Source organism: Rutidosis leptorrhynchoides, chromosome 4, assembly GCF_046630445.1.
Source record: "Rutidosis leptorrhynchoides isolate AG116_Rl617_1_P2 chromosome 4, CSIRO_AGI_Rlap_v1, whole genome shotgun sequence".
Classification (NCBI taxonomy): domain Eukaryota; kingdom Viridiplantae; phylum Streptophyta; class Magnoliopsida; order Asterales; family Asteraceae; genus Rutidosis; species Rutidosis leptorrhynchoides.
The window spans coordinates 216,693,382-216,719,603 of record NC_092336.1 but is presented as its reverse complement, the minus strand read 5'-3'; the positions used below and the strand labels follow the sequence as shown (position 1 = coordinate 216,719,603).

At 33.7% G+C, this 26,222-nt stretch overlaps 1 protein-coding gene across 1 annotated transcript in view; it reads left to right on the top strand.

The window, feature by feature from the left end:
- The first annotated feature begins 291 nt into the window (after positions 1-291).
- Positions 292-26,222, top strand: part of LOC139841414 (TOM1-like protein 5) — a 74,762-nt gene continuing 48,831 nt past the window's right edge. The window contains exons 1-2 of the mRNA XM_071831632.1: positions 292-351; positions 3,120-3,294. Of these exons, the coding sequence (XP_071687733.1) occupies positions 292-351; positions 3,120-3,294 (235 nt within the window). The remainder of the gene's footprint in view (positions 352-3,119; positions 3,295-26,222) is intronic.

Below are 26,222 nucleotides of genomic sequence, written 5' to 3'. Positions count from 1 at the left end.
GTTAGGTGTGATTGGTAATGGGAACTTAAGTGGTGGTTCCTGTGGTTTGAAGGATGATGGAACCTACCATCCAGGCATTAGTTGAGAAGGAGGTGGAGTCCAGTGTAAGACTCGTTAATAAACGTGCACAATGTATATCCTTGTATAATTTGTATATTGAGTGTGTTTGAAAACTAAAAACCTTAAAATTTTGAAAAACCCAAAAATCCAAAAAGTTTTTTTTTTTTTTTTTTTGTGTTTTGCTCTTGTTTAATCATTTCAGGTACTACATAATGTGATGACAATTGAGGAATGGCCGTCAATGCAGAGTCGTCTGTCACTCCATTTCACGATTATGTTGCTTTACATCCGGTTATGTTTTTTCCATTCACTCTATTGTCCTCTCGAATTTATATTTAGCTTATCTGATTTCATGTAAGTGAGAGCATTACATGATCTTAAGTGTTGGGGGAGAGATATAAATTCTCGCGGATGTATTACACTTGGCTTTATGTCTTATTTTTTAGTCATTGTTTGGAAAATTTGAGAATTTTTTTTAAAATTTTTTGAAGATTTCAAAAGCCAAGTGTAGCTGTTTTATTGAGCAAATGTTATCACTATTGTGAGTTGAATTGTGCAGATACCTCAATGACTTTGGCGTTTTGTATTTTTATTTGCGTGAGTGTGTGTGTGTGTGTGTGTTTAAAGGATGAATCAATTCCATCCTATTGAGGAAGTAAAGTCTTCCGAATGAAGTTTTACTTGGTGTAGGACACTTTCTAATCTACACCATTTCATACTCACATCATTTTAAGATGTATGGTACAGTGGGAAGAGGAGCCTTGAGCTTCACAATGTGTTGTCTTCTTTAGGAAGAGCAATGACTTCGTGCTAGTGTTGCTTAGACAACATACGCCATGGTCAAAATCCATGGTACCCCTTATAAAATATGGAAATGTAGTATCTGATTCCTACATTTTCTTAAAAATAGCATAAAAGCTAGATGAGTGGGAAGTGGGGTCCAATGACCTTAAATAAAATAAACCAAGTGTTTAAACACTTCCAGGTGAATCGAGTCCACCCATTTAAGGAAGTCAAGTCTTTCAAATTGCGTTTCAACCCGAAAATAGGTTTGGTAGGTCAAATCTAAACCGCTTTCATGTGGCCTTTCCATCTTGCTCCTAAAACACCGGAGGGATTTTGTTAGGGTTGGTCACTTGTCCCATGTCGTTGATTACTACCAAGTTGACTGTGGATGGTACCTAAACACTCACCTAAGGTAATTGTCTTCCCATCGCTATTGAACCGGATAGTTTGCTACAGGATTGGCAATTACCCGTGCGGTTATCCTAAAACCGGGATGACTTTGAAATCACATAGCCTTAAAAACCTAAAATTTACAGAAAACTCGTTTTGTGTAAAAACTTAACTTGTTTTCCCATTCTTAAAATGTAAAAATGCTTTTCAAAGGTCTTGTTTTCCCTAAGGCGAAACTTTTTGGTGATTCCGCTATATATTGAGATGTTTGTTAAAGGCTTGAACCTTGCGATTGTTTGTTGAAGATCACACATCTTGGAATTATTTGATTATGAGGATTATAATGGTGTATCTTGATCTTGTTATTGTTAAAGATGCTTCGAGTAGGTTTAATCTTGTATTGAGTTTCACTATTTTTAAGATAAGCTTACTTGAGGACAGGCAACGTTCAAGTGTGGGGGAATTTGATATTGGCTCTTTTATACATATTATTATTCGCGATATCTCGTTCTTTGGAGTATAAATTTATGAAGAATGAAGACTTTGGCTCATAGTTATGTTAGAAATTGTGTTTTCAGCTAAAGATTTCTTTATGGGTGTATTATGGACGAATTTGACAAGTCTCGGCATCAAGCAAGCAAGTTAAAGTGTTAATCAAGTAAAGAAGCCGAAGTCTGCTGAATTATTGCATCTCGCGGTCCCGAGATTCCAGGTCGCGGTCATGAGGCCCTTTATTCCCGTCGCGAGATCCAAGTTGCGGGTGCGAGATTTTGACAGAACATGAGTAAACCAAGATGCAACTCCGCGGGCGCAAGTCACTAGATCGCGGTCGCGATTCCTGTTTTTGAAGACCTCACGGTCGTGAGGTACTAGTTCGCAGTCGCGAGATGTTAAGTCAAACTTTGGGCAGTTTTTTATCTTACGAATTTCTTAGCTATGGTTACCGTTTTTACAACTTTCTATGGTATTTTGTAGCATCTAAACACTAGGATTTCAATTTTTAATCATTGGTAAACTCTTATCTTTAATTTTAATCTTTACAATGGTTGATTATTGTTTATCTTTTTGCTTGTGTGCTTTGATTATCACTATGTCTAGCTAAATCCCTTGTATTCGCTTAGATGATTGAGCCTAGGTGATGGATTGCTAATCTTTATGTATATATAATTCATTGCTCTTGATCCATGATTCTTAATTACTCTCATTAATTGATCCCATTAATTACATGTCTATTGATTGAATTAACGACAGTTAATGAAATTGATTAACACCTAGGTTATTGAAAGATATTAGATTGGTTGAATTGCATGCGGAAGACCAGTGTAATTAGACTTAGTAATTAACTCATCAATTGAGTAGGTAATTGTGAAGCCTAAAAGGGGACACCGATTTACCCTTCAATTGAATCACCATCTTGAGTAATTATATATTGATTGATTGATTATGTTCTTCGGAAAGGTGAGGGAAACCAACGTGAAAAACTGACACTTTCATGATTTAAATTATTATCTAAGTGCGGGACACCAGCTTATCTTACTAATTTGTTGATCTTAATAAAATCAATCATGATCCTAGGGAATTGAGTCTAAGTGAATACCCCTTTGTCTATTGATTTCATATTTATTTAATTCGCGTATTTTAGTTTTAGAAGTTTTAAATAAAATTTCCCCCCTTTTACAACTTTGTTTTTAGAATAATTATTTGTTTTATAATCTTAGTCGGCCGCTCTCTGTGGACAAAGCCGTACTTGCTAAATACTTTACTACATTGATCAGGATAGTTGCCTGATCCGTGTGTTAAAACCTGTTTAGTCTCGTGCAATAATTTTGAGTGTGGTTTTACATCATCAATGACAAATTGCTTTTAAATACACAAAATTTCAGCCTGGTAGGCCTTGGCTGGATGGTGGCAGTCCGTGGGCCAATGTCGTATCGCATGGCCGTGGGCTTCTGGTGAGCCATGCTTCATGGGTGTGGACTGCTGACCAAGGTAAGCCAAATGGCTTGTGGAATCCAAGGGGAAAGGCCGTGGGCCAAGGCCGTATGGCTGCCTGGTCAGGTCAGTTTCCTGGATCGTAATCTTGATTTCCGGGGTTGTAACTCAGTCTTCATCGTTTTCGCTCTATTCTTCGTTTTAAGTCCGATTTCTTCGATTCTTCTTGCATTGTCTTTGTAATCACTTAATCTACAAGATAAAGCAAACAAATACTTATTTTAGCAATAAAGTTTATATCTTTTTGGAACTGGGGCTTAATATCAGGGGTAAAAACGTGACTTTTTGGCCAATATCAGAGCACATGACAAGAGAAACTAGTACAAATTACAAACTACACTCTAGTTGTGAAACTAGAAGTGTTATCATTAAATCCTGGGTGATATGCAATTTAACTGGTGGGTGTGCCAAGATGGTTATCCCCGGGATCAGGAAAGCTTAATTGTAAGATGGTGGTGTTAGAGAAGTGACATTAATAAAAGTAGTAAGTTCTTGATAAGCAAGAAGGGGAAGGATTTAGTGCCGTCATAGAAGATAATTGGAGGAGGAAAGCTTAATTGTAAGCATATGTAGAACAGTATGAAGAGAAAAGGTTCCATCGACTGAAGTTGTAGAGGAGGAGCCGACCATTATTTGGTTTTAGCTATCGAAGGCAAAAAGTAAGGTAGAGGATGATCGTAACCCTACTGATACCATGTAAGAATTATCTTCCACACCATTGTGGGTTTGATATTCGTTGATATATATATATATATATATATATATATATATATATATATATATATATATATATATATATATATATATATATATATATATATATATATATATATATATATATATATATGATTACAAATAAAAAGTAGAGTGAGATACAAATTACAACATATAAGCCTAAACTTTAGGAACAAGCTATCATATAATTTCCTTAACCGAAATATTTGTTTCCTTATCTCTAATATCCAAGATATCTTTAATATCTAGCATGCGTTATCAATTTACGCTGATACACATTAAGTTGGGAAATGGTGTGCGTACCAGTTTTTGGTTTGATCCGTGGGTAAAAGGCTCTTCTCTTGCTACTAGATACCCCCGTCTCCTTGCATTGTATACCAAGAATCATGATATCGTTGCTGATAGATTTATAATGGTACATGGGTTTGCTTTTGGAGACATGACCTGCGTGGGGGTCTTAAATTATCGAGTTTTTCATCTATGGTGGACATTCTGAACTCGTTAAACTTGACAAGTGAAAGTGACTGTTGGGTTTGGGATGGTACAGATCACAATGCTTATTCGGTTACTGGAGCAAGAAGATTAATCAATACACAATCCATAGCTCAGCTCACTCGACCTACTAACTGGATTACGTTGTATCCCCCGAAGACTAACATTTTTATTTGGCGCCTTTGAATGAATCGTCTTGCTATTAAAGATAACCTTGAAAGGAAAGGAATAGTTCTCACAAATTTTAGATTGTAAATGGTGTGATGCTGAGGAATCACTTTACATGTTTTTGTTTCTTGTGATATCAGTAAGCATATTTGGTCTCACATTAGAACTTGACTTAATTATCCTATCTCTGTATGGAACACTTTGGATAATATGTGGTCCCGACTCAATTCTTTACAGCTTCACGGTAAGAAGATTATTATTGTGAGAAGCGTCATTTATTCAGCGCTTTGAAAATTTGCGGCTCCGGAACTGTTACATCTTTGGGGACAAGACCTTCCGAATTGTGAACGTTGCGAACGTTGTAGATAATACTGTATTATTGTTACTTAATTTTTTTGGATTTTTTAGATATAAAAAGGCTAGAATTAACTGGTCCATTTGGTTGCAAATTCCATTGGACTTCTTGTAAATTTGTTCTTTCCTAGCGTCTTGGTAATAGTTAAATAAAATTCTTTTGCCATTCCAAAAAAAAATTCCGTATTATTTTTCTTTAACAATCGAGTCAAAATAAAAATAGTACGAAATAATTAACCGATTTTAAAGATGAATATTTATTATCACTCTTAAGCTCAACTTTCATATTTTATAATCAACTAGAGACAAAATGTAACATAATTTGACTAAGTTTGACCTAGATTAGTGATTCGTAAGATGAATGTAATTTAAAACAGGTAAACAACTAAATAGAGACTATTCGGTGAAACTGGATGTTTTTTATTCAAAGAGATCTAAGATCTATTCTATGATCATTTTTATTGTTTTGTTGACCACTTAAAATGTATTCCGTACTAATAAATAGCTTTAAACATAACATGTTTGAAGTTCAATCGGCATTGAAGGGTGGGTGTCATACCCTCAAATAGGGCCGGGGAAATATGACTTCACAATATCACAACACAAGTATGTATAAACGAGAACGACTCTACATGAGATGTTTTAACAGAATTTGATTTGCAGCGGACACATAATAATGTGTTACATAATGAAACTCATATGTAAATAACAAATGATAAGTCTAATATGTGGACTCCAATGCAACAGCTAACTAAGCATCATAGGGCAGCACACAAGCTAATCTTCACCTAAGACAAACATGCTTAAAAGTGTCAACACAAAAGTTGAGTGAACATCATAGGTTTAACAATCATAATAAGTTTTAAACCACAAGATTTAATTCCAAATATCAAAATATTCAATATGCCATGAGTTATAATATCGAATTAAACATTAACCCATGACACTGTACGGGTGTCGGTAATCATTATTATGTACCCCCTTGACGATCACGCTAATGGATAGAGACGTCACTCTCAATAGGCCTACTCACAATAATTAAGCTTGCAAAATTCCAATTCCAGCAATTAACGATATTATGGCGGGGATTTGCATGTAAAAATAAATACATGTTTAATAAAAGTCTCACGAAATTGCATATCAAATAGTTTAGATACTTGTGTCTAAATTGTAAATCATTTAAAAGCAAGCATGTGTCTCATCTCAAAGTTTATGAAACAGTTAAGAAATAGTAGAAAGAGGGGCTATGAAGTTCACCTTAGCAGCAAGTAAGTAATTTCACGCAAGTAGTATGAACGGAGTGTGTAACCGGAGATCTCAACCTAGAGATATGACATTTGATTAGTTAATGTCTAATAGACATAAAGTTTGTTTATTAATATAGTAAACTATATTAACAGTGACGGTTTTCGAGAAATGTTCTTATTCTCAAAAGTTTCTATTTTTGGAAACCTACTATTTATGGAAAGCTTCCACTTATAGTAAGCTTCTAGTTTAAGAAGTTCGGGTTATAATTCTTAACAAAGATGTTGTACAATCTCGCCCAAACTTCGTTGCTAACATGCAAGTCACTCGAATGATCTATTGTTACCGGGCGCCCAGGACTCTTGACCAGAATCTAAGTCTTGGCATTCGAGATCCACAAGCGTGTCCCATAATGGCAATAAGGATCACCCTAGGCCACAAGTAGAGGTGATGTTTGTAGTCTTTGTACGCTATCTTTAATTATAACCTTCACGTTATAGTTATATACACATAACAAGTTATTAATGTACTTATTAGTTATATATAGATAAGTCATAATATACTTAGTGTAATTAAGTGTTGCTATATAGTTAGGTGTATAAGTTATACTAATAATAGTAATATTCTTTACATAATCAACTATTATGTTATCTTATCACTATGTGTTACATATATTAATATACACCTATGTGATACATACATATATATTCTTTATTTATGATCATACATGTTGTAATGACCCGGACTTTTTCGATCAATCTATACTTATAAGATTAATATTTACATAAATTAAACCTTACCAACATGATAAGCAATCCAAATTATTGAAACTTATGTTTTCGAAAAGAGTTTTACACAACGTTTGACCGTCTAGTTTGACCGATGATATCACGAACTATATAATATATGATAATTATACGTTTGTGTATATATATGTATATATACATATTTAACATGATTTATGGATGTTTTAATATCTCATTTTGTATTAATAACAATAAGTTATAAGTATATTTTGAAACTACTAACTTAAGTTTTCAAAACGATAACCATACGTAACGTTATTTGACATAAATACTTATGACCTATAATGTTTATACATATATCGTATATATAATGTATTTAATCACTTTTTAAGGACTTAAATACATAAAACCATATAAGTATATTCACAAAAGATAGCTATATTTGAATTCTCATTCCGTTTTCACAAGATTTCTATACGTATATCTAGAGTATATGTACTCGTATCATACCTAGCTTCTATACGTATTTACTATTGGTAAATACACATCAAATCACCACCAACCAGCCCTTGTTCATGCCTTATGTATAAGGTAATTACTTTTGTATGATTGCTTGACTAAATACATAAAATTACAAACTAAAATCTTGTCTTGGTCCCCCCCCATTCACGTTTTTTAAGAGCCATGGGGGATCATCATTTTGATTCATTTTTACTTCAATTCTCTAGCTAAAAACACACACACTTATGAGCCTTAAACCCCTTAACCATCTCAGCTCACAACCATGAAGATCTGGTTCCAAAAACATCACTTAATCATCATAAGAAAACCCTTACAAAAACACTTCAAGAATCCTTCCAAGAACACAAGTTTACTTCCAATCTTTCATCCAATTCCATCACTCTTTTGGTTCTAGGTTTTTACTCCTCTTTTACAGCAATCTTGTCCAAGTAACTTGAGGTAGTAACTTTGTTCATAACCTTATTCGATTCATATATATATAGCTATCTTATTTTGTGGTATAAGATTTTAACAACAAGAACATAGTTTGAATATTTTCAAACTTGTTTGCAAACTAAATAGATCCTTCTAACTTAACTTTTAAAATACTTCAAGACCTGTAATATAACTTAAATATATGTTAACTTAACAAGGTATAACTTGGTTTTTCAAAGATTACCTTAAAAACTGTTTTTACGACGTCGGAATGTAACCGGGGGCTGTTTTGGGTTGGATAATTAAAAACCATCTTAAACTTTGAATTGGAGGTTTATTTTATGGAAAAATGATTTTTACTATGAATATGATAACACATAAAAATTTCATGATTTAACTCAAAGTATAAGTATTTTTAGAAAACTAATCATTTAAGGTTGTTTACATGATGGAAAATGATTAACTTCATAAGTTTCACCAAAGTTTGACCTATGAGCTGTGATTTCGAATACAAACTAAGGTATTTACAGTTCATAGTCTTAAAGAAGAACTCGATCCAAGGAAGTGGCAAGTTGAACCAATGAAAACGGAGTTGTAACGAAGAAACTATGACCAAAACAAGATCGGATATTCAAAACTAGTTTAGCCACGAAAATAATTGGAGAAAAATTAAATGAATCACATCTTTCTAAAATAACATGATATTTTATATATATGTACTCATAATTTAATTTTATATATTTCAGGACCACCCGTAAACAATACGAGAAGATTAATCATAAGATCCCATGATTGTACGCAACACGTCATTTGACAACACCGGTACTTTATGTACGCAACACGTCATTTGACAACACCGGTACCGTGGGTCAAGATTAATCCCGACCAATACAAATACGATGGGGTTTTATTTATTTCGATGGGGGTTTTATTTATTAAACACCTAAATATGAACCATTAAAATTGAATTACTAACATCGGACTGCTAACTACGGACTAAGAAATTATTAAAACTATTAAAAGTATAATAAGTATATATATGTGACGATTGTTTAAAATGGAAATATATTGATAAACTATATATGGATAGGTTCGTGATATCAACCGGAGACCAAGTCAAAATATATATATCTTCAAGGCATAAGTGAGTATATAGTCCCACTTTTAAACTCTAAATATTTCGGGATGAGAATACATGTATTTTATGTTTTACGATATGGACACAAGTAACTGAAAAATATATTCTACGTTGAGTTGTACCACTGGCATACTTCCCTGTAGCTTGGTAACTATTATTTACAGCGGTATTGTAAACGCGAATCCTGTTGATAGATCTATCGGGCCTGACAACCCCAACCGGACTGGACGACCAGTATTCAACGGTTGCACAGTACTTCGTTTCGTGACTACACTTGGTACGGTGTAGTAAGATTTCATAATAAAGGGAATATGCGACGTGATTAAATGTTAAGTATGGTTACCAAGTGCTCAACCACTTAGAATATTTTTATTAAAATGTTTATATATGAAATCTTGTGGTCTATATATATATATATATATTGCTGCCGGCATTAAACCTATATCTCACCAACTTTATGTTGACGTTTTAAGCATGTTTATTCTCAGGTGATAACTAAAAGCTTCCGCTGCAACATGTTGAATTTAAGCAAGATCTTGAGTATGCATATTTGTGTCAAAAATAAAACTGCATATCCGAGAAATTGTAATGTAAAATATGCTAGAAATCGTATTGTTATCATCACATGTAAAGTTTGTAAGTCTAAGATTATCGCTAAACGATAATCATCTTTATATTGTCTAAAGCTTGTATTAACATAAGAGTTATGGTTTTTAATGTAAAATAAATGCAGTTGTTCTTTTAAAAATGTCGCATATAGAGGTCAATACCTCGCAATGAAATCATACCTTATCTAACTCGTTCTTATGGTTAAGGACGGGTTATGACATGTGGTATCAGAGCGGTGGTCTTAGCGAACCAGGTTTGCATTAGTGTGTCTAACTGATAAGTCGTTAGGATACATTAGTAAGTCTGGACTTTGACCGGATCTGATTTAACAACCATTGCTTATCATTGTTGGTTAAAATTTATATGTAAATATTATGTAGTACTAATGGGTTAGTTGTTGTGTGATAGATGTCGGGCTCAAAACTTATTATCACATTCAGCGACTCCGAATCAGAATCTTCAGATGGTGTTTCAGTCATTAACCTATCCGATGACGAAAATAATATCTTTGGGGAAGACTCACAAATTCCGGATGAACCAACAATAAAGAACCCGGAAAGTGAACCCTAGGAGGAAAGTGAACCCGAGGAGGAAAGTGAACCCGAGGAAGAAATACAAGAAATTACGAAAGACAAGTTCGAACTAGGAAAGAAACGAAAGGCTAATGAATTAAAAAATTCAAATCCTGAGTTTAGTAAGGATGATGTGGCACCAACTCCACTAGACACTACCACCCCTATTCCCGCTATTCCTATTCGTTCTATCCTGGCATCTAGTTCTTCAGCCCCACAGCCAAAATATAGGCAGACAGCTAGGATAAGCGTTAGGCCATTCCTTGAACCTAAACGTCCTAGAAAATAGACCAAACGATGCGCTGCCGTATTAAACCATGGGATCATATAATGTTTTGTATAATATTATTAGTGTGGTTTGCTTAATGTTCGATGTAAGATAAGCATATGTAAAATAGTGAAGTGTGAAATGCAATAATTTTCCATGGTTAAGTATTATTTAGATGGTAGTAATTGATTCTGTACTAAGCTATTAAGTATGGACATTAACGGGTAGGTACTACCCTAGATATAATTATAAAACGCTAATAAGAAGAAAAGGCTTTTATAATAATACCTGGTTCATATTATTAATAAGCTATAATGTACTGTAAATATACACTACATCTATAATATTCCACGTGAATAATTATTTTCTTTTCATTCTTATAGAAGAATATGGCGCGATTGAACCGAATGACGGAACAAGAAATCCAGGAACTCATCAATCAGCGAGTGAACGACAGAATGTTATGGGTCGAGGCTGCAAGAGGTGCTGCAGTTAACCCAAATCCTCGTGTGGGGTGCACTTACAAAACTTTTCAAGCTTGCAAGCCCTCATCATTCAGTGGAACAGAAGGACCGATCGGTTTAACCCGGTGGATAGAAAATATGGAGACTGTGTTTAAAATCAGTGGTTGTGTTGAAAAGGACATGACCAAGTATGCATCGTGCACTTTACAAGATAGTGCACTCACGTGGTGGAAAAATTATGTGAAGGCTGTAGGAGGAGATGTAGCTTATGATACCCCATGGGAAGAATTCAAAATAATGTTAATCAACGAGTATTGTCCAAGGAACGAGGTTAGGAAGTTGGAAGATGAATTACGAAGCCTGAAGGTTGTTGGTACTGAAATCACCAACTACAATCAGCGATTCATGGAATTAGTTTTGCTATGTCCTGAATTGGTTCTAACCGAAGAACGGAAGATTGAAATGTACAAAGATGGTTTGCCCAAAAAGGTCAAGGAAAATGTTACAGCATCGAAACCTAAGACAATTCATGAAGCTATAACCATGGCAAACGAGCTAATGGATCAGGTCATCATGGATAAGAAAGTATCCAATACTGATGTGAAGGTATCAGGTAACAAAAGAAAGTGGAATGGAAATTATGATCGAGGTAACCAACAACAATCTTTTAAGAAACAAGAAATCACGCAAGGTGCGGGTAGTGGTTTAAGCTTTGGTTACAAAGGACAAAATCTTTTATGTAACCGATGCCACAAACATCACTCTGGCTACTGTAATGTGGTATGCAACAAATGTAATCGAAAGGGTCATCTTGCTGAAGATTGTAGGGCTCTCGTTACAAATACAAATGGTACCAAGACTCCTGCCACCAATGCAAATAGAACTGCTTTGGCTACCATTACTTGTTATGGGTGTGGAAAACAAGGTCACTATAAGAGCCAGTGTCCGAATCCAGAGAAGAATAATGGATCTGCACGTGGAAGAGCATTTGTTATTAATGCTAGAGAGGCGTGTGAAGACCCGGAGCTTGTTACGGGTACGTTTACCATTAATAACTTATCCGCATCTATTATATTTGATACTGGTGCCGATAGAAGTTACGTGAGTAGAGGCTTTTACGCTAAATTGAATTGTTCATCATTACCTCTAGATGCTAAGTACATGATTGAGTTAGCTAATGGTAAACTAATTAAAGCCGATAAAATTTGCCGTGATTGTAAAATAAATTTAGCCGGAGAAACATTTAAAATTGACTTAATACCCGTAGAATTAGGAAGTTTTGATGTAATAGTCGGCATGGACTGGATGTCCAAAGTAGGAGCTGAAGTTGTGTGTGCCAAGAAGGCAATTCGCATTCCTTGTAAGGATAAAATGCCGGTGATGATTTATGGAGAGAAGGGTAACTCAAAGCTAAAACTCATTAGCTGTTTGAAAGCCAAGAAGTGTATAGAAAAGGGATGTTATGCTATTCTAGCACATGTTAATAAAGTCGAAAAGAAAGAAAAAGAGAAGTGCATCAACGACGTGCCTGTGGCAAGAGATTTTCCTGAAGTTTTTCCGGAAGAGTTGCCGGGATTACCTCCATTTAGATCTGTAGAATTTCAAATAGATTTAGTACCAGGAGCTGCACCAGTTGCCCGTGCTCCATATAGACTTGCACCGTCCGAGTTAAAAGAACTTCAGAGTCAGTTAAAAGAATTACTGGATCGTGGATTCATACGACCAAGTACTTCACCGTGGGGAGCTCCGATTCTATTTGTTAAAAAGAAAGATGGATCTTTTAGGATGTGTATAGATTATCGTGAATTAAATAAGTTAACTATGAAGAATCGGTATCCACTACCGAGAATTGACGACTTATTTGATCAACTCCAAGGATCATGTGTGTACTCGAAAATTGACCTAAGATCGGGCTATCATCAATTACGCGTCAAAGAAGAAGATATACCGAAAACTGCTTTTCGGACACGTTATGGTCATTACGAATTTTTGGTCATGCCGTTTGGGTTGACAAATGCGCCAGCTGTATTCATGGACCTCATGAATCGAGTTTGTAGTCCATATTTAGATAAGTTTGTTATCGTTTTCATTGATGATATTCTTATCTATTCCAAGAGTGAGCAAGAGCATGAGCAGCATTTAAGGTTGATATTAGAGTTGTTGAGAAAAGAACGGCTATATGCTAAATTTTCTAAATGTGCTTTCTGGTTGAAAGAAGTGCAATTTCTTGGCCACGTTGTTAGTAGCAAAGGAATTCAGGTTGATCCAGCAAAAATTGAAGCCATTAAAAAATGGGAGACTCCTAAGACACCAACGCAGATACGCCAATTTTTGGGTTTAGCCAGTTACTATAGAAGGTTTATTCAATATTTTTCCCGAATAGCTAAGCCGTTGACAGCGTTAACGCAAAAAGGGAAGAAATATGAATGGACATCTGAGCAGGAGAGTGCATTTCAATTACTAAAGAAGAAGTTAACTACGGCGCCTATTTTATCGTTACCAGAAGGGAACGATGATTTTGAAATATATTGTGACGCTTCGCGACAAGGTTTTGGTTGCGTTCTTATGCAACGGAAGAAAGTTATTGCATACGCATCCCGACAATTGAAGATTCACGAGCGGAATTATACGACGCATGATTTAGAACTGGGAGCAGTCGTGTTTGCATTGAAGATATGGAGACACTACTTGTATGGGGTTAAATGCACTGTGTTCACTGATCATAAAAGTCTTCAACATATTTTTGATCAGAAACAGCTGAACATGAGGCAACGTAGGTGGGTCGAGCTGATAAATGACTATGATTGTGAAATTCGTTATCATCCCGGGAAAGCGAACGTGGTGGCCGACGCTCTAAGCAGAAAGGAACGAGAACCAATTCGAGTTCGAGCGATGAACATAAAAATTCGCATGAATCTCAACTCACAAATCAAAGAGGCTCAACGAGAAGCACTTACTAAAGAAAACATAAGAAATGAAATAATGAAGAAGTATGAGAAGCAACTCGTTATACGGGAAGACGGAATTCGATATTTTTCAAACCGTATTTGGGTACCGAAGTTGGGTGGATTAAGGAAGTTGATATTGAATGAGGCACATAAGACAAGATACTCGATACATCCTGGAGTTGGAAAGATGTACCAAGATCTTAAGACACATTATTGGTGGCCTAATTTAAAGACAGACGTTGCAACATATGTTGGGGAGTGTTTAACTTGTTCCAAAGTCAAAGCAGAACACCAGAAGCCATCAGGGTTACTTCAACAACCAGAAATCCCAGAATGGAAATGGGATGGTATTACCATGGATTTCATCACGAAGTTACCAAAGACTGTCTGGGGATACGACACCATTTGGGTGATTGTTGATCGTCTCACCAAATCTGCACATTTCTTGCCTATAAAGGAAACGGATAGAATGGAGAAATTATTACGATTATATATAAAGGAAATAGTTTCAAGGCATGGAATACCTATTTCCATTATATCTGATCGTGATAGTAGATTTACCTCAAAGTTCTGGCAATCACTACAGGAGGCACTAGGAACTCATTTGGATATGAGCACCGCATATCATCCGCAAACCGACGGGCAGAGTGAAAGAACGATTCAAACTCTTGAAGACATGCTCAGGGCATGTGTGATCGATTTTGGAAACGGATGGGATAAGTATCTACCATTAGCAGAATTCTCGTATAATAATAGTTATCATGCGAGCATTAAAGCTGCACCATTCGAAGCATTGTACGAAAGGAAGTGTAGATCTCCTATCTGTTGGAATGAAGTAGGAGATCGACAATTAACTGGTCCCGAGATCATACACGAAACGACTGAGAAGATAGTACAAATCAAGGAAAGATTGAAAACAGCCCGTAGTCGCCAAAAGAGCTACGCCGATGTCCGAAGGAAACCATTAGAGTTTCAGATTGGGGACATGGTTATGTTAAAGGTGTCACCATGGAAAGGTGTAATACGTTTCGGAAAAAGTGGTAAACTGAACCCAAGGTACGTAGGCCCGTTCAAGATTATCGAACGCATTGGACCGGTAGCTTATCGACTCGAGTTACCACAACAACTCGCTGGAGTACATAATACATTTCACGTCTCAAACCTTAAGAAGTGTCTTGCAAAGGAAGATCTCACCATTCCTCTTGAAGAAATCCATGTCGACGAGAAACTACAATTCATCGAAGAACCAATCGAAATCATGGATCGTGAAGTTAAACGGCTCAAGCAGAGCAACATACCGATCGTTAAGGTTCGTTGGAATGCTCGAAGAGGTCCTGAGTTTACTTAGGAACGAGAGGATCAGATGAAACAAAAGTATCCACACTTGTTTCTCGATGACGCAAAATAGGTACAATTTTAAAATTTCGGGACGGAATTTATTTAACGGGTAGGTACTGTAATGACCCGGACTTTTTCGATCAATCTATACTTATAAGATTAATATTTACATAAATTAAACCTTACCAACATGATAATCAATCCAAATTATTGAAACTTATGTTTTCGAAAAGAGTTTTACACAACGTTTGACCGTCTAGTTTGACCGATGATATCACGAACTATATAATATATGATAATTATACGTTTGTGTATATATATGTATATATACATATTTAACATGATTTATGGATGTTTTAATATCTCATTTTGTATTAATAACAATAAGTTATAAGTATATTTTGAAACTACTAACTTAAGTTTTCAAAACGATAACCATACGTAACGTTATTTGACATAAATACTTATGACCTATAATGTTTATACATATATCGTATATATAATGTATTTAATCACTTTTTAAGGACTTAAATACATAAAACCATATAAGTATATTCACAAAAGATAGCTATATTTGAATTCTCATTCCGTTTTCACAAGATTTCTATACGTATATCTAGAGTATATGTACTCGTATCATACCTAGCTTCTATACGTATTTACTATTGGTAAATACACATCAAATCACTACCAACCAGCCCTTGTTCATGCCTTATGTATAAGGTAATTACTTTTGTATGATTGCTTGACTAAATACATAAAATTACAAACTAAAATCTTGTCTTGGTCCCCCCCCCCCCATTCACGTTTTTTAAGAGCCATGGGGGATCATCATTTTGATTCATTTTTACTTCAATTCTCTAGCTAAAAACACACACACTTATGAGCCTTAAACCCCTTAACCATCTCAGCTCACAACCATGAAGATCTAGTTCCAAAAACATCACTTAATCATCATAAGAAAACCCTTACAAAAACACTTCAAGAATCCTTCCAAGAACACAAGTTTACTTCCAATCTTTCATCCAATTCCATCACTCTTTTGGTTCTAGGTTTTTACTCCTCTTTTACAGCAATCTTGTCCAAGTAACTTGAGGTAGTAATTTTGTTCATAACCTTATTCGATTCATATATATATAGCTATCTTATTTTGTGGTATAAGATTTTAACAACAAGAACATAGTTTGAATATTTTCAAACTTGTTTGCAAACTAAATAGATCCTTCTAACTTAACTTTTAAAATACTTCAAGACCTGTAATATAACTTAAATATATGTTAACTTAACAAGGTATAACTTGGTTTTTCAAAGATTACCTTAAAAACTGTTTTTACGACGTCGGAGTGTAACCGGGGGCTGTTTTGGGTTGGATAATTAAAAACCATCTTAAACTTTGAATTGGAGGTTTATTTTCTGGAAAAATAATTTTTACTATGAATATGATAACACATAAAAATTTCATGATTTAACTCAAAGTATAAGTATTTTTAGAAAACTAATCATTTAAGGTTGTTTACATGATGGAAAATGATTAACTTCATAAGTTTCACCAAAGTTTGACCTATGACCTGTGATTTCGAATACAAACTAAGGTATTTACAGTTCATAGTCTTAAAGAAGAACTCGATCCAAGAAAGTGGCAAGTTGAACCAATGAAAACGGAGTTGTAACGAAGAAACTATGACCAAAACAAGATCGGATATTCAAAACTAGTTTAGCCACGAAAATAATTGGAGAAAAATTAAATGAATCACATCTTTCTAAAATAACATGATATTTTATATATATGTACTCATAATTTAATTTTATATATTTCAGGACCACCCGTAAACAATACGAGAAGATTAATCATAAGATCCCATGATTGTACGCAACACGTCATTTGACAACACCGGTACTTTATGTACGCAACACGTCATTTGACAACACCGGTACCGTGGGTCAAGATTAATCCCGACCAATACAAATACGATGGGGTTTTATTTATTTCTATGGGGGTTTTATTTATTAAACACCTAAATATGAACCATTAAAATTGAATTACTAACATCGGATTGCTAACTACGGACTAAGAAATTATTAAAACTATTAAAAGTATAATAAGTATATATATGTGACGATTGTTTAAAATGGAAATATATTGATAAACTATATATGGATAGGTTCGTGATATCAACCGGAGACCAAGTCAAAATATATATATCTTCAAGGCATAAGTGAGTATATAGTCCCACTTTTAAACTCTAAATATTTCGGGATGAGAATACATGTATTTTATGTTTTACGATATGGACACAAGTAACTGAAAAATATATTCTACGTTGAGTTGTACCACTGGCATACTTTCCTGTAGCTTGGTAACTATTATTTACAGCGGTATTGTAAACGCGAATCCTGTTGATAGATCTATCGGGCCTGACAACCCCAACCGGACTGGACGACCAGTATTCAACGGTTGCACAGTACTTTGTTTCGTGACTACACTTGGTACGGTATAGTAAGATTTCATAATAAAGGGAATATGCGACGTGATTAAATGTTAAGTATGGTTACCAAGTGCTCAACCACTTAGAATATTTTTATTAAAATGTTTATATATGAAATCTTGTGGTATATATATATATATTGCTGCCGGCATTAAACCTATATCTCACCAACTTTATGTTGACGTTTTAAGCATGTTTATTCTCAGGTGATAACTAAAAGCTTCCGCTGCAACATGTTGAATTTAAGCAAGATCTTGAGTATGCATATTTGTGTCAAAAATAAAACTGCATATCCGAGAAATTGTAATGTAAAATATGCTAGAAATCGTATTGTTATCATCACATGTAAAGTTTGTAAGTCTAAGATTATCGCTAAACGATAATCATCTTTATATTGTCTAAAGCTTGTATTAACATAAGAGTTATGGTTTTTAATGTAAAATAAATGCAGTTGTTCTTTTAAAAATGTCGCATATAGAGGTCAATACCTCGCAATGAAATCATACGTTATCTAACTCGTTCTTATGGTTAAGGACGGGTTATGACACATGTTCATAACTATATAGTATATATATTAGGTGTATGTGTTACATATATATAAGTGTAAGATGATATATATATATATATATATATATATATATATATATATATATATATATATATATATATATATATATATATACATACATATATATTTACTAACCTTATGTAACTTACATAACACACATTCATACATACATACACATGTACATATACATACATATATACACATACATATACACGTATGTATATATCTAAATATATACACAAGCATATACCTACCTATATATATGTACATACATAGGTATGCATGCATGCATGCATGTATATCATTATCATTAATACATTACTAATCATACAATCATAACTTTTTATCATAAACTTAACCTAATAACATTAATCATTATCACATAAAATCATAACTTTTTAATAATAACTAATCACATTCATTAACCCTAATCCTTAATAATCATAATCAATTACTTAATCATATTCTTTTATCTTTTAACCATGTCCAATATCATTACCTTAACCTTTCATTAAAGCTTTTAACCATTTAAATATCCACTTACATATCAAGATCAATCTTTAACCTTATTAATAACCATAATACTTTTAATCTAATCATGCTTAACCTTATTCATAAACAATAAATAACTTCATGACTTATTCATAATCATAATCATTAACTTTTAATCATAACCTTTATCATTACTTAACCCTACTACTTATATCATAATACTTATAATCTTATTCATATATACAATCTTAATTCCTTTAATTACAAACTTATTAATCAACTTGTAACCCTTATTCATAATCATCTTTATTAAACATCATCATATTTATAACAATATACTTATAATCTTAAAAGTAATGAATTTAAAACAAGATTAAACTAGGGTTTAGGCTACTACCTTATGAGGAATGAGACTAAGAATTATGATGATAATGCGAAACAGAAATAGAACCCAGTAACAGCAGCAACAACGACCCAATTGAGGGGTCTTGGGTCTTGTTTTGGTTCGACAGCACAGCAGCAACACAGCAGGTACAGCAGGCAATTGTAGGGTTGTTTTGGTGGGGTTTTGTCGACTGCAGGAGGCTGCAGATGATGGCGAATTGCAGCTGTATAGACTGACGAATGGGGGATAATGGTTTACGATGCAGGCTGGGGCTGTAGAGGGTTATTGTTGAAGTCGATGGTGAGAATAAAAGACTGCAGGTGTTGACTAAATAAGAGGGAAAAGCTGGAGGGAATCAGTCGACTAAACTACAACAATGTGAGGGATTATTTTGTGGTGAGATTAAGGAAAAACTTGAGGGTTTATATAGGAAACAAAGTCATGTGTTAGGTTTCCTAATCTCACTCAATTACTTGGTGATCAAGAACAATAATTTATATTAAATTAGGATTTGTGAAAGCCTTACAAATCAAGTTTTTCTCCCCTAATAACAAAACAGCCGATTTATAGTTATATGTATTTATTTTTATTTTTTATTATTATTCGTCATTTACATTAATTATTTATATAATTTAATTTTTTTATTATTAATATTATGGTTACATTTTATTTAATTATTAGTCCCTAACTTATTAACTTTTAAATTTGGTTCTAATTAGTTTACATTAGTTTTTAATAGTTATATTATGTCACATTTAATTTATTACATATTGTTTATATTATTTATTTAGTATTAGGGTTAGGGTTTAATATTTAATATTAATATTAAATGGTATTAGGGTTTAGTATTTAATATATAGGGTTAGGTTTAGGGTTTACAAGATTAGGGTTTTAAATTAATATTTGAGGTTAGGGTTTCAAGTTATTAATGACATGCATTAATTATAGAGCATTTAATTATATGGATAACAACCCTAATGACAATACACTGGATCAGGAAATGAAACCCTAAGGACAATCTGGTAAATTCAGAATGGAAAAGTGAGGGTTGTTATAGTACCTCCCCGTTAACTTAAACTTCATCCCGAAGTTTCAGGAAGACTTCTCGAATGCATCAGTGGTTGAGAATAGATGTGGATATTTCTGTTTCATCTGGTCTTCACATTCCCAGGTATACTCGGAGCCTCTTCGTGAATTCCAACAGATCTTAACAATTAGGAATAGAGCTTTGGTTCAAGCCTTTAAGCTCACGATCCATAACTTCTATTGGTTCTTCAACGGAATGCATTTTTATCATTAATGCTGATATCATTCAATGGAATAACAAGTGTGTCATCAGCCAGACACTTTTTAAGATTTCTAGATGTGAAATGTGTGAACTTTAATTAACAGGAAGTATTGACTAAAAAATACCATTCGGTCAATGTTTTGTTAAAGCAAAGTTTACACTTAATTAAGTGGGGATCTACTTGAGTGATAGCTGATATTGTATGAAATTTCAGCCAAAAGAGCCTGAGTGATTAGAATATTTAGTCTTATGGACTTCATCCACGACTAGTTCTCAAAAATTTCGAATAGCGGTGATTTTTATAGGATCGACATGTATTTCTTCACTATCAACTACATGCCCAAGAAATTGTACAGTTCGCAGCCAAAGTTCACACTTGGAAAAACTTGGCATACGGTTGTTCCTTCTTTAAGAGCTCTAGAATCAATCGCAGATGTTGTTCATGCTCTTTCTCGCTCTTGGAATAGATTAAGATGTTATCAATGGAATCAATCATGAATTTATCAAGGTAACATAGCATGACAAGAAACTCATAGTGCCCGATACGTGTTCGGAATGCGGTCTTAGAAACATCAGTTTCCTTGACTCTCAATTGATGATAACCCGACCTAAGATCAAGCTTCGAATAGATACTTGACCCTTGCAGTTGGCCAAACAGGTCATTAATACGCAGGAGTGGATAACGATTCTTGATGGTTAGCTTATTGAGTTCTCGGTAATTAATATACATCCTCAATGTGCCATCTTTATTCTTGAAAAATAGAACGAGTACTCCCCATGGAGGCGAGCTATGACAAATGAAACCTTTCTCCAAAAGTTCTTGGAATTGGTTGGATAATTCCTTCATTTCGGATGGTGCTAAACGGTATGGTACCTATGCAATAAGTGCAGCACCGGGTGTGGATAATTTGAAAGCGGAACATAATATATTATCTAAGGTTGATATTTTTAGTTGACAATATAGAGATAAGGAGTAGGTAACGGCTCGCAATGGTCCTAAGGTTGACCAGACCTTATTTCCATCATGATCCATTGGGATTTCTGCATGACTTATCATAATATAACTACGATGATCAAGCATCATTATATTATACTAAATCATACTTTTATCACTCCATAAAGTTACTACTATGTCATCTAGTCAATATTCATCTTCTTCGAGGTGAATGATTCAATGGAAAATGAAAGAAAAGGAAATAACATTATCCATTCATTTAAAAGAAAATAACCAGAGTATTACAGAAACTTAACGAAATCTTCCAAAATATAGAAGTACTAAATGATAACATAAAGAACACCATGAGAAATTTAAATGACTCTTGTAGTTGTCAAAACTCTTCATTGTTGTGACAACCCGGAAATTTCTGACCAAATTTAAACTTGATCTTTATATATTTCCGATACGATAAGCAAAGTCTGTAATATTGATTCTCAAAATTTTTAAACTAATGTTATATATTCAGTTAACCTTTGACTATTGACCGATGATTCACGAACATCTATTTGTATATATATATATATATATATATATATATATATATAAGTTGGAATATTAATTATTAAAATTAATTATAAATAACTTGCAATGTGTATTTAAAAACTGATTTATGTATATTAAATAAAGATATATACATATATATAATTTCAAGTTATTTAGTAAGCGATAGTAACATTAGATTATTGATTCGATTGATATTTAGATAAAGTAACTAAAACATTTAAGATGAACAAGTAAAACACTAATTAGCTACAGTGTTTTCGAAAATCACTATTTGCTACAGTAAAAATCATTTTGCTACAATAAAATACTATTTCAAAATGAAAATGTATGTATATTTTACAAATGTTAGAAAATATAATATTAACTTAGATATAAAATGTTTTAATTTAAAATAATATTATTATATATTAAGACGTTAATTTATAGACGCAAATGACCAAAACACTCGAACATACAAGATAGACTTCAGGTAATATAGTTATTGATGATGTAAGTCTATATTTTGTCAAAGGTACGAGTCACGAAACGTAGAATGCAAGTTATTAAAGCATACGAAGTAACGTTTGAAAAACCGGACCCGGGACATAAGTCGAGTAGCAACGTACGAGTCATCGGAACAAAAATTACAAATCAACTATGCACGAGAATATAATATAATATATAATTAATTAATATAAATTATATAAATTATATATATTTATAATATTATGTCGACAAACTAAATAACAAACGAGTGTGAGCTGGACAGAAGGGCCATGCGATCGCATGGCCTTATGTCTAAGAACCCATGCGATCGCATGGCAGGCTGGGTCAGTCAACTTCTATAAATTCGATCGAGTTCAGGCTTAATTCACACACACACATATCAAACATCCATCTATATTACTCTGTATTATATTTATTACTTATATTATATTATTATTATTATTATTATTATTAAGATTAATATTATTATTATTAATCTTATTTTTTATTATTAGTGATATTAATATTGATATTATTATTAGTATTATACATAAAATACTACGACGAGGTTATGGACAAGTTATTTCAAACATGTTTTTCGAGTGGGATAGAGCTAAGGAAATTATGGGTAATAGTTATGGATGTTATGGGTATGGTTCGGGAGTATTGCTCGTGAGTCAAACTAGTGTTTATCATCTCCGTTGCGTCTACGTACTTTCCTACAATATTGAATCACAATATTGATACGTGAGCATTCATATCTTATCTTTTATATATTAATAGTGTATCCATGTCTAGTGCTCGAGTATATATGTTTATACATGCTTGTATGCTAAATTTCGTTGTTAGATAGTTTTACGATGAATCACAAATTTAATACATATAATACTGATATAAGGTATATGATATGCATGTTATTGGAAAGCTGTGAAAAATTAATAACTTTTCATTTAGAAATTGCGTGATTTCGACGAACGGATTAAAAGATATTATCAACTGAATTATGGTTAACGTTAATTGAAATTGTGTTTGAACTGTAAGTTAATATTTAAACAACTTGTCTATGAGATTGATAAATGGGATTTTTATATATTATTAATCGAGTAAATGAATTTCTATATAAGGCACGTTTTGTTGATCAATTGTCAAAGTTGACTGTCTTATCATGTTTTAAAGCTTTATAAACACTATAATCTGATCTTACAAGTATTGGAAAACTATGTGAAATAATAAAACATGTTCGATTGCCATGATAATTCAAAATAATATAACTCCTGAAATAAATAATATTTTGAGTTTGATAAACTATAAATTCGTTCAATTATCAAAATTTATACTATGTTAATAAACATGTATAGATTTAATGATCATATTGGGTCAGGTTGACTTTTGAGATGACTTTTGTTAACTTTTGCATGTCGGTCTCGAGCATTAGGATTGTGATACACTATGACCCGACCTAGCTTGTTAGACATGTATTGACCAACATATGTTCTCTAGGTTGAGATCTACAATTATTTTGCTTTCCGAGTTTCGATCACATTTCGGTGAATGACCTTATATGCTGCTAAGGTGAGTTTATAGATCCCTTTTTGATTGCTTTTGCAATCTATATTTTTGGGCTGAGAATACATGCACTTTATTTTAAACGCAATGGATACAAGTACATACTAAATTCTACACTGAGTTTAAACCGAAAATTCCTTAGCTTTGGTAACTAGTAACTGCCATTTATAAGAACTGGTGGGTGCGAGTAGTTGTATATGGATCCATAGGGCTTGAGATCCCCGTCTGTTACAGGTATAGAAACCCTAGCCTGAACTATAAAACAGACGTATGCTATTTGAGGTTAGTACACGTTAGTTTGCGTGTATTGTACATGTTGGTTGCATGTATGTTAAAACAGGGGTACTTATTATATAGACGTTAAAGTTTAGTTACCAGGGTGCTCAATCTTATAGAATATTTTGATAAACGTTTCTGGATGAAACAACTGAAATCTTGTGATCCACCTTTATATATTCATTATGCGCAACATTAAAACTATGAACTCACCAACCTTTGTGTTGACACTTTTAAGCATGTTTATTCTCAGGTTCCTAGAAATCTTCTGCTGTTTGCTTATATGTTATACAAGCTATGTGCATGGAGTCATACATGCTTTATTCGAGAAAACGTTGCATTCACAAAATCATCATCATGTATCTTATTTTGACTGCATTGTCAATAGATGTATTATGGTAAACTATTATTTACGGTGATTGTCTATATGTAGAAATCATCAGATGTCGAAAATCTTGGAATTTGATATTCATTTATGGTGTTCCTTTTCAAAAGAATGCAATTTTTACAAAACATATCATTTAGAGGTCAGTACGTCACTATGAAATCGATAAATGATGTATTCTTCCAAATGGATTTGGACGGGTCATCACAGTTGGTATCAGAGCTTGAGGTCATAGGGAACCAGAATTTGCATTAGTGTGTTTAACTGGTAATTGTTAGGATGCATTAGTGAGTCTGCACTATGACCATATCTGTTTTTACCGAGTTTTACTTATCATTTCTTATCAGAAATTACATGCTTATCATTCTTAAGTCTAGACACGTTTCCTGCATTTATTGCATACATAGTGTACAGACGAATTCATATCTTAGCATATCACTGTAAACTTTGCTTGACATGTTCTGAAAATTCCTCCGTGATTTATGGAATTTTGGTATTATATATACATATGTAAATTATGTATTAAAGAATACCAATATAAATCCTATAATCTATCTAATATCAAAAATCAATTCCCTGATTATACAAGATGTATCACGTATCTAGTTCAAATTCCTTAGATTCCGACAACTATTCCGATATGGAGTTTCACTCGAGCTCCGAAAGCAGTGTGACCGGAATGGATCAACCATTTAGCCATCATCTATTCTGGATGAATTGGGGATAGGTTCGTAGTCTACTTAATCATTGAAGACAAGAAGAAGGCGATCCCTTCCATCCACCACATTCCCCTCTTGGCGAGGAACCTGACGCACTTACCGGCGAACCTGCTCATAATACCATTTTCTCTCACATTTCCAGAGTATCTCGTCATGATTATATACTATCTCAAATTCTAGATCTTATTCGTCCGAACCGACAATCACCCCGGTGTAATAGAAGAAGTCAACGAGCTTCGCGCCCGGGTAGTGACTTTAGAGAATATGGTGCAAAGGTTACAAGCACCAGCAGCATCACCGGCATCAACAGTACCACCATCATCAATACCAACAGTATCATTACCACCACCAACAACAACATCCGCATCACACACCTCAACATCACAATCTGTACCTCGAGCATCAACGTCATACTCACCATAGATACCAAGGAGAACCAACAACAATAACCAATGAAGTATTGATTCATAACTTCATTGGAGAAATATTCGGTGGCGATTATGTAATCTCTAAAGTCCTAGAGATTATCTATTCTAGCCATAACCGTAAATCAGATGAGTGGACCGAAATGATAGAAGGAAGAGTAGAAACCCTGACCGGAATAGTGTACGATTTACAAGCTAGACTTGTTTTACCAGCAGCATCAATAGTACCATCAGTATCACCAACACCGGCAAAACTTGTAGCACTACAAGCTCCGCCAATTCCATAATCACCAATATCATCACAAATCAACAACGCATATATTGTATCAACGAGTTATGAAATATTAACTCATTTCCCCTGAAGAAATTATATATATATTATATATATATATATATATATATATATATATATATATATATATATA